The sequence below is a fragment of the Centruroides vittatus genome, unplaced genomic scaffold (assembly GCF_030686945.1).
Source record: "Centruroides vittatus isolate TY-2023 unplaced genomic scaffold, ASM3068694v2 contig_134, whole genome shotgun sequence".
In the NCBI taxonomy this organism is placed as follows: Eukaryota; Metazoa; Arthropoda; class Arachnida; order Scorpiones; family Buthidae; genus Centruroides; species Centruroides vittatus.
Window position 1 is genome coordinate 2,451,469 of NW_027120852.1, and position 10,924 is coordinate 2,462,392.

At 35.0% G+C, this 10,924-nt stretch overlaps 1 protein-coding gene and 1 long non-coding RNA gene across 2 annotated transcripts; both read left to right on the forward strand.

Moving 5' to 3' along the window:
* The first annotated feature begins 1,821 nt into the window (after nucleotides 1–1,821).
* On the forward strand, nucleotides 1,822–3,287 carry LOC136990793 (uncharacterized). The gene is made up of 3 exons (XR_010883113.1): nucleotides 1,822–1,893; nucleotides 2,923–2,982; nucleotides 3,222–3,287. It is a non-coding gene; the product is annotated as an uncharacterized lncRNA (long non-coding RNA).
* An 18-nt stretch (nucleotides 3,288–3,305) lies between these two features.
* Nucleotides 3,306–10,230, forward strand: LOC136990774 (rifampicin phosphotransferase-like; the record flags this gene model as incomplete). The annotated part of the gene is made up of 9 exons (XM_067289211.1): nucleotides 3,306–3,331; nucleotides 5,837–5,900; nucleotides 6,349–6,512; nucleotides 6,582–6,672; nucleotides 7,783–7,828; nucleotides 7,903–7,979; nucleotides 8,135–8,237; nucleotides 8,412–8,486; nucleotides 10,066–10,230. Coding segments are annotated over 9 exons (765 nt in total), but the record flags the coding sequence as incomplete, so codon positions are not given.
* Nucleotides 10,231–10,924: the final 694 nt, after the last annotated feature.

Sequence of the window (10,924 nt, forward strand, 5' to 3'; positions counted from 1 at the left end):
TGTATCAGAAATGTTGATACAATCACTACTCTCAATGTGTGCTGTGATTGCTTCATCATTTCCTACGCACGTTAAAATAAATTGCCATCATTATTTCTTGATAAATGATTAGTACACTAAAATTTTAATTAAATGTTTTTTTTAAGTAATGCACTATTGTAATATTCTAAAGAAATTACTGGTTATTCAATTCTATGTTTGAACTAAGAAATTAAAATACTAATATAGAATCATTGCAAACTACTACTATAATCAGTTTTATTAATATCTTAAATACATTATATATTAATTATACCTTATAATCATCATACCTGTCTGCCTGTAGTAAAACTGATCCGAGAAATCCATCAATATATTTAAATAAACTCCAATTTGTGGAGTATATTTCTGAAGTACTTGCGCCACTCACATGACTCTGGCGCATTTTTCGCCTCTCCTTTGTGTACCTATCTTGGTGGTTTTTCCACCTTTTCTCGGCATCATCCCCTAATAACATTCAGTAAATTTCATAAAATTAGTAATTACATTAGTAAAATTAAAATATAACAATTAAAAAAAGTTATAGTTTCGAACTAATGTTAAATCACTACTCACCGCTAATTCCGAACTGCTCGCCAATTGCAGTCCATATTGTTTTTTTCAGCGTTGTATCCTTAAAATCTGTACATTTTTTATCGTACAGACACGGATATTTTCTTATCGTTTCAATAAAATATTCGTTATTGAACATCACACGCTTTCTGTTCATGTTGACCGCCCATTATAGTTTGAATGCCCACGTGATCTTAATGACGACATTGCTAAACGGCCTTCCTATTGGTCTAATTTTTGCCGTTCCGCTTTCCGCGACAGCAAAAGTTGAAAATTTTCAACTTCGTATTCCGTCGACGTCGACGGCAAAAGTGACGTCATTTTGCCGTTCCGTCGTCCGTTGCTGCATGTGAGTACCAGGCTTAAGTCTGCCAATCTTTCATTATTCGTAGTATTACCATACTTGTTTTTTATGTAGCTCATCCTAGAGAAAGAACTTTCCGCCTGACAATTTATGATAATAATTCAATTTTTGTGGGCCCTCGACACTCGGAGGTTTAGGGCTTAAGCCCTGTTAGTTTCTACGTAAATCCGCCCCTGGTTGTGCCGAGCATCGCTACACGGTCCCACAGCGGGGTGTGTCGATGTCATAACATAATCCCAGCGAGACTGTCGGGCGGGCACTCGTTAAGTTTTGTGTGGGTTTTTATTTTCGAAGGGCAAGAGTATAATAGCAAAGGTAGAGAGTGAGCGGATGTCTGATGTTGCTAGGCAGTATGGCTCAAACGGGTCTACGGTAGACCGCAGTTCAATCTTATCTAAGAAAGATACAATATAATCAAGAAGACTCGAGCAGCTAAAGGAGTAACAAAAACCACATCTGAGAAATAAAGAACTTTCGAAGAGGTCATAATGGAACCCGAAACGAATCTGACGACAGAAGATCGCCAAGAACTCTCGAATGAAAAACACCAAGAAACTCTGCGAGATATGTATCGGCAGATAGCTAGGAAACGGAACATATCAGAAGCTAAGCGTGACTCGGTAGGCCTCGCATAGCCCTTTGTGGAGAGGCTAAGTAAGGCCTAAGCAAAGCTATATACTAGGAGGCCTCAAAAAGTTTGTCTCGATGTCGAAGAGTTGCCCTCAAAGACGAAGAAGAGACGCTCAAGTCGATAATATATTACGAGCACCACGAGTTAAATCTTTTTAATTCAAAAAAATCAAATTTGAATAAAAACTAATTTTATAAAAAAATAATTTATTTTTCAGAAAGTTGTTTCTTGGTTGAACGATAATTCCGAAGTAAGAAAAAAATATCAAGAATTTATACAAAAGCACGGTCATAGATGTATTAAAGAGGTAACATTTATAATTTCTTATTGTCGAATGTTATAATAAGACACAATAAGATATTTTATTAATTGTAATTAAAATTATTGAGGTGTTTTGAAATTTTTATTTGGAGATCAATTATGTGAATTTCAGGATTGTTTGTATCTCTTCATCTAACCTTTATTCTACTTTATATTTGAACATATCAGAAGCTAAGCGAGACTCGGGAGGCTTTACGTAGCCTTTTGTAGAGGAGCCAAGTAAAGCCTAATTGTAATGAATTTCAATTACAATTTATCCATATCCATTATTGATTGGGCTCAGTACAAAATGCGGGTGGCAGAGTAATAAAGGAAGAGGTCCGAGTTAAATGTCTTTTGACAATTTCTGAGGATCTCGCTCACTTCAACTATACTCTCTGGCTACTGTTTTCTATCAGCTTACTTCTCTTAGAAAAGCAAGATGACGGCTTTTGTCATCCATGACTCGTTGGCCGAAGCCCGATCAATCATTCCAATTTAACATTCGTTAGATGCTTTATTTGATTTTTTTCGATCAAATTATAACATTTTCTGACAGCTTCTTCTCGTATTATTATTCTTATTATTATTATTATCTTCTTCTGCTCTAGAAAAATCTGCTTCTGTTTGAAGTCTGCTCTAGAAATTTAGTTAGAGTCGTAATACTGGCGAGATCCAGAGGCAATGAAGTATCACGTGTCTTTATAGTCAGGTTGGAATATCACAGATTTTCGTGAATGGTTAAGTCTATCCTGGAAAATTAACTGGGAATTGAGGGATGGAGTTCGATACATTAGGCTCGGTTCCTCAGCTTCTGATCTTCCTACTGTATATTTGATGAAATCTATCACGGGCTTTCAGAAAAAAGTGTAATAAATTTTGATTAAGAATGTAATAGATTTGTTAAATTTAAACGACATTAAACTAGTGTTATCAGTAAAAATTGTTAACAAATACATTACAAATAATAATTGTAGTAATAGATTATAATACCCGATATACACCATATAAAAATATTTTCTTATTGTATATCTAGTTTGATTTATATTCTAAAACCTGGAAGATGGATCCTTTACCATTAATTAAGACATTACAGGTATGCTAATTCCAGAAACTTACGTAAGATATTTCGTGTAAATACTTTGAAGAGTAAATAAATTTGGCGTGTTTCGATACATAACGCATTAAAATACGAGAAATGCTTTTCCCTTCTAAAATGTCGATAAATATGTATCAACTTTCATAAAAAATTTCTATGTTTTTCTTTATTTTCTTTATATATTTACTGACAATAAATTGTAGAAATTATTTGAAAAATGACTGTACTTATTACAGAATTCAGTGGGAAAACCGATAAAACAGAAAGAAGGTGAGATGGATATCGAATTGTTATTAAATAAACCACGGGGTCAAAGTCACCCATCACCTTTAACCACGGGGCAAAAGTACGTATTTTTGTTTAATTCAATATAAACTGTAATATTTATATAAAATTCCTTGCATATATTTATACACAGCGCGAGTCAAAATTCCCTTGTACCCGTACCTCTTTTATTTCAAAAGTACCAAAAATGTATCAATTTTTTTACTGTAGTTACACAGGAAGTCGTGCATGGAGAATCGGATGGGACCGTTTTGATCTCGAAATGATTTTCAAAGTCACTTACGTTGTAACTTCTTAACTAGCAAAGATAACGTAACACAATTCCGTACTGCAATTTTTAATAATATTTCGATTGTATTTAATTTAAAATATATGCTCTCTAACTCGGATTATTAGTAGTGTCTTGCCTCTGTATATCACACTGTGACCAACGGGTCGGCACCAGACCGGTGATGCCTATGTCAGGACTGACACCGCTGTGTCTTTTAAGGCAGACACAGAAATTTTGTTGGTTGCGGTTTCGATTTTGCGCGTGTGTGAGCAGTCGGATTCGGGAGGTTGGACGTCTAAGAGACAACACGGCCAAAAGAAGTGAACATTACAACTTAATTATAAAGGCCGGATGGCCGAGTGGTCAAGGTTAACAGCCTGCCACCCTGGGGGACCCGGGATCAAATCCGGACGGGTCGAAAAATCCCCAGGAGTTTTTCGGGGGTGGTCCGTCCGGATATGTCGGTCCCCGTCCCTCACCACCTGGCTGCCCCATTGTGGGCCTGGCCGAACCCATAATGGGCTTGCTGTAAGAGGCCCTCTTAGTGCCCACTGGGTGGAAAGAGTTACAAAAAAAAAAACTTAATTATAAAGAAATAATACCCGTTTATTTATATAAACTATTTACACGAATACATAGAATAACAGAGAGGATAACTTTTATATATTGTCATAAAATGGATAAACCTTATAAGCGTAACATACTGGATAAGGCTGATACAGCGTAACGTAATTGATTAGGCTTTATACTAAGTTAACGAATTCCTTCCTGAGAGAGAGAACTGACATTATGCGAGATGCTAAATACCTCGATTGGTCCTTGATCGAAGTCTCGAGGTCGCAAAACGTTCCGATGACGGGGTGGGGTCGTGCCCATCATCTATTAACTGCTTTCGGGGGAAAGTTTTGAATCGAAATAACGTAACTTCCAATTTGAATCAGAAGTTCTTATACAGTTAATTGGGACGTCCTGTCCCTAAGATTTCCATATCTGATCTTGTGTTCATCTAGCTAACTCCGTCCTCGAGATTAAGGAAATACAGACGGACAGTGGACGGAAGACAGTGGGAATTTTAGGTCTACGGTTTTTCCAATTTTTCCAGATCGTCGTATTATTTCAATTCAAAAATTTTCCTCCGGAAAGTGTTAGATGATCGGCACTTATCTATTATTGAAGGAAAAGTATGATGTACAGGGGCAAGTCGCTACAAATTTCAGATGGAGAACATACATTTTAAAATAAAATAAATTAAAAATATGATTAAAAATTGCAGCCCGGCAATAAGTGCTCGGTTTTATTTACATTTTTCGACTTGTGGGCACTGAGCGCTTTTTTTTTTTAAATGAAACTCATCGTGTGTTCAGCCAGGATTCACAATAGGGCGATCGGGTGTGAAGTATGGGACTCGACATATCCGGTACGGACCACTTTTCAAATCTTGCGGATTCTTGACCGGTTAAGATTCGGACCCGGATTTTCCAGAGAGGCAGATTAACGTTTTAGTCCCTGACTGTCAAGTCGGAAACAATTTGTACATTCCTCTAGATAATTCAGATTGCACCTACAGAAAGTTTTTAGATCGTTTCATTAAGATATAAGGGCCCTAACCTATTGTGACTTTCCCGAACACACGCTAGGTCCTTCTAGTGTCTACAGTTAAGAAAGAGTTTGTTTTTAAAAATTTTTTTTCTGTTTACCCTAAAAAATATTTTCTTAGAAGTCCTCGAAATAAAAGTGATTTTTCTTTTATAATTTCTAAAGGTAACAAGAATTTTGTTTTGTTTCTAATCATTTCTTCCGTGCGGACACTAAGAGGACGTCTTTTCATCGAGCCTGTGATGCGATCTGCCATGCTCACATTGGGCGAGTCAGATAGGCCATCTCCTGAAAAATCCTTGGAGATTCAATCCTGGATCGTCAAACCTGGTTCAAACCTGGTGTCAAGGCGTCAACCTCTCGCTCTTGGAGATCCAGATTGGATCTCCAAGAGCGATAGGCTGACGCCTTGACCACCTCATATCTTTTGTGTTTTATACTAATCTATTTTTAAAACTTTATTTTGATATGAGATTTTATCGTCACGACATTTTAGATTTAAATTTAAATAAAAACTAAAATGATGACGTATTTCCATTGATTTTCAATTTGTGTTGTTACTTTACTTTTGTGTTAAATAAATTGTATTGCATTATTAGTATCATATTTGAGATATAAGCAATATGAAGTTATAAATATCTGTTTATTTATGATTAATAATAATTCAAAAGTTTCAATTGTTATTTTCTAAATTCACAGACGAATACTTCGATTCGTGTTGCCAAGATGTCGAAAAGCAGTCGAATACAGAGAAGCAACTAAAGTAAGATAATTAATCATTAGTTATTATTAAATTATAAAGTTGTCATTTACGAACAATTGCTTCTGTGATGTACAATTATAAAAACGAGGTAAAATCAATGGCAAAAGTTTACGAGTTTGGTTTGATCAAAATTAATGCAGTCGGTTGGGGTGAGGAACCGGACACGACATATCCAGATTGAGGTTGCTCATCTGGCATCAAACTCTGGTGCTCTGAGCAGCAGTCCGATGCCTTTATTGTGTGGGGTCTAGTTATCACTATTTCAGCCTATGGGCTTACATAGAGCCTGTTCTCTCGCTCATTACGAATATAGTGAAGTTTTCAATGAGAACGATTTCTGGGCAAATTACTCCAGAAAATTGCCCATTACTCGGTTGCTTAGGGTGACAAACTGATAACGGGTAACCTTATGAAATATTTTAAAGTAATCCTATTTTTCTCTTTACAGTCTTTTCTAATCAAAACATTAAATTCGTTTCGAGAAGCATTTTATCGTTTGGGACAAGTGATGGTAGATGAAGGAAGGTTATTTGACAAAGAACACATATTTTTTCTAACCTTCGAAGAACTGGATATGTTAATAAAAACGAGATCTGCAAGAATATTGCACAAGTAAATAAAAGAATGATTATAAGAGTAAATATAATTAAATTATTAATTAAAATTTTTGCAATTTTGTAGAGCAGTAGCCCGTCATAAAGTCTACTACGAACTCGACTCCCTGAAACTTCCTGAAGTTCATTGTGGTATTCCTAATCCTTATCGTAATGAAGTAAGTACTACGGTATACAGCAAATTCTTAATTCAAAATTCAAGGGACGAAATAATCGCGAGTTCGAATTAACGAGGATTTCTTGCAATGTGTACAGTAATAATCACAATATAAAAAGTCAACGAAGAAAGGTCAGGTTTGTAATTTAATAAATACAGTTCTTGCTGTATATTGAAAGTAAAATTACGATATTTTCCTGCGTATTATCCGCGGGTTATACGTATTTCAAAGACAAGTTGATTAGGGTGCGGGAGTTATATACCGATTATAAATTGCAAATATTAAACACACGCCTATTTAGTAACGGCTGCTCTATACTTTCGAGGTATACGATGGGTGGGTTATTTTTATTTTATTTTTATTGTATCAATTTTCTGCGGGAACGAAAATACTACGTAAATAATCAGAAAATAACACGTTATCTATAGAAATAGGCAATTTTCTCACGTTCTTATCAAATATTTTAAGATAGCGATCCTCTTTGCGAGTTTCACCTGCACTTTTTGTATATATATTACACTACTTAATAGTCAGAAAACTTACAAAAATTATTGTATGTGTATAAATAGTACGTATCAAATTCATAAAAAGAAATTGTGTACGTAGGAACCACTAGACAAGGGTCTAGAAGGTCTAGAAGAGTCCCGTGAGGTTCTCGAGCCACAGTTTGGCAATCTTCATATCGAGTGTGAGTGAATATGTACCGTATATCGAAGTGTTTCTTGTCACGAAAACAATATATTCTTACTAGCAGTATTCCAGAATATTGGGAAGAAAAGAATTGGTTTAGTTCGGTATGATGGTACAAAGCAAATTAACACCAGGGCAACCTGTCAAGGGGGATTGACTTATAGGAGGACTGTCTGTGAAAAATTAACCCCTACATAGATGTTAGACAGGTGAAGAAAATCCCTAAACTTCAGGCGATCAGGCAGTTAGTCAGTTGAAAACTCGGGACTATCTTTTTTATCCATAGTAGAAAAAGGTATTCGGGTCCACGTGTATGAAATTTTCATAAATAACGATTAACTATATTGTTATTTTTCACTACTTTGTTCCTTTTAATTATTTTTTTGTGGCTACAAAATAAATGTAATTTTATTTTAATAGGCAGTAATTGAAAATAATAGAAATCGAGCATCCGTAATAATGAAAGGTAGGTTAACATATTTTAAAAGAGTTTATTACGCTGTTGTAATTTAAATGTACACTTTTATGATTTTCTCGTAGGAACTCCTGTCAGTCAAGGAATAGTTAAAGGAAAAGCCAGAGTTATACTTAACATAAAAGAAGCCGATTCTATTTGTGTGAGTAACATTTTAAATCAGTTCTATAAGATTATAGGCACTTTATATACGTGACATCATACGTGGATGGCTCAAAATTCAGTTAACGGATAAATTTCATATCAAACAGAAAATGAATGTGAATTTTTATATTTATTATTATTTTTTTTTTACAGCAAGGAGAAATACTAATAACATACAGTACAGATATCGGATGGAGTCCTTATTTTCCTCTTATTTCCGGTCTGGTTACCGAACTCGGTGGATTAATATCGCACGGTAAATAAGCAATATTCTTATTTGTTTAATATGGGCTGATAAAAATCTTTCGATGGCAGGGGATAAAAAAGTAAAAGCTTAATAACTTATAAATATGTATTTTTAATTTGATCATTTTCGACTTTGCTACATTCGTTTTTATGAAAGTAATATTTAAACATTGTTTTCCTTTAGGTGCGGTAGTGGCCAGAGAATACGGTCTTCCTTGCATTGTCGGAGTTCATTCTGCGTCAGAAGTAGTTCGAACAGGTAATTTCAGCAAAAACTTCTTCGAAAATGTCGCATTTTCCTTATATGTTGGTTGGTGGGGCCACATTTACGTGCAAAATAAATAAGCTATAGCTTAGAGCCTCGGCTTTAGAAAGGTCTCCACAAAGTACTGCGATTACAAACATAATTTTCCCATAATCTCTTATTCTGGATGCGGCTGATTAACTGACAGTTTTTAAATTAAAACAATATACAAGTTACGTAATTGTGCTAAATTAATTTATCATCACGCTGCACTTAACTTCAAAGCATTTAACATTGGGATTCGTAAGTCACTTTTCGAATGTTGTGTCAGTTAGATTGCCCCTCATCCCGTCAAAACCACAGATTCTGGTATTTAATATCACACCGGCGCATCTACAGTTCGAGAAAGTTGCGCAACATTTCGATGTAGCCAGCCGAATTTACTGTCGCAATCCCGCATTCTTTGTCTTAGAATAAAATATAGACTAATTATTTTAAAAGTTGATACACATCGTTAAGCATTAATCTGCCGCGAGGCTTCATAGAAAAGTCTTTTATTTAATAACGAAGATATAGAAACACACAATAATAAATATATGATGTGACAGATTGTCCTCTACTTTTTCACGTAATTGCTTAACTTCTCAGTTTTTCACCGCATATTCCACAGCAGTACGAAGGTGTGAAGCGGAAGGTTTCCATGACACGAAAACTTTTCGCTTCACTCCTTCGTACTGCTCGCTGCCTGTACTTCATCGTTAGTAAAGTGTTTTTCACGAAGCAAACTTTTTATAAACCAGATACTAGCTCAGCCAATAATTAGTCAAATTAACAAAATAACACCATCTACTTATAGCTGAGATAATTTCTCAGTAAAAATTATCTCAGCTATAAGTAGAAGGTGTTATTTTGTTAATTTGGCAAACTTTTTAAAGGTCCAAAGAGATGGAAATCAGAGAATGGGTGGATGTCGAATAACCGTCTTCCATATATCGTGTATAGAGTAAATCCTGGTTTAATGCAAGATTTTGTAGTTGTAAGTTAAAATCAGCGTGTAACCAGTTCTATCGCGTAACCCTCATTCCTTTTCAAATTATTTTTTAAACACACAAACTGCAGATAATTCTCACAAAAATACGGTATTTATAGAATAAGTTTGTTTACCTTATAAAATACATAGCGTATTTAAAGTCTAAGCGAAATAAAATTAGATTGTAATTTTATTATTTTTTCTAAGTTCGAATAGATTTTTTTCCGATATTTTGAATGGTCATTCCGATGATTTAAAATATAATATAAAAGTATGTTTTTCATTTAAAAACTTTTGCGTGTTGATTTAAAACCTCACCAAATGATTATACTATACATTTCGGCAGATTTTAGTGCAATTTCTAAGGTATGGTCCTATGAGAAAAAAGGACCTCTGGAAAGAATAGTATTCGAACATTCCGTTCTGCGGATACTAAAACGACTTTAATCCTAAAATTGTTTTGTGCACAATTCCCGAAAATGGTTACTCGTACAAAGGCCAACACGAAATAGTAACTCGGACTCGGATTGAAAATTCAAAAACATTTTATTTTTTTAATTTCAGGTGACATTGTTCTATTGGATGGAAACAGCGGAATTCTACAGATACAGATACAGATATATTTTATTCAACACACTAGGTACAGCGTATACTGGGTGCCACATAGGTATAACCCAGTTTGATACAGTGAAAATAATGACGCGCTAGATAAATAGTAATGGTTACAATAATTAGAGTGGATTAATAGGAATTTGTTACAGATATTTACAATAAATTAAAAAAAAAATTAAGTTAATTAAATATCAGGTACAATTAATTCGGTACAATAATAAATTAATACAAAAGGAATTAGTTACAAGTATTTATTTACAGTATATACATGCAATGACAAACAAGTTTACAGTCCAATACAAATTAAGTCTTAGCAAGCAGGTAAATTGACATAAATTTGAGGATACACAGGATTGTGATTGTCGCCAACGCAACAAGCACAGAAGGCCGTGAATAGGACGAGGTGAGTCAGAGAAGACAAGGTGATCATTGGGCAGAAGAGGCTAGGAGTAGGCATTGACCGTGGTTCGTTCGAAGTATTTAGTGATGAGTGCTAAGAACGCATCATAAGTGTCCTCATAGTCAAAGATTATTGTACAATCAGTGGGCCATATTCCCCTATGTGCCTCAATAGTGAGCTTAAGGCAAAACCTCTCCGGTTCTAACATTGGGCAGTCGAAGAAGTAGTGTCGACTGCTGTCCTCAACACCACACAGGGAGCAGTTAGGATTGGATGCGTTAGTGAACCTTGTAAGGTATGAGTTGAACCTGCCATGATTACTAAGGAATTGACTAGCATGATGGCAAGGTTTCTACCACCTGCTAAAGATAAAAGGCTCAATGAGAGGGATGAAATTATATGTGGTATGAT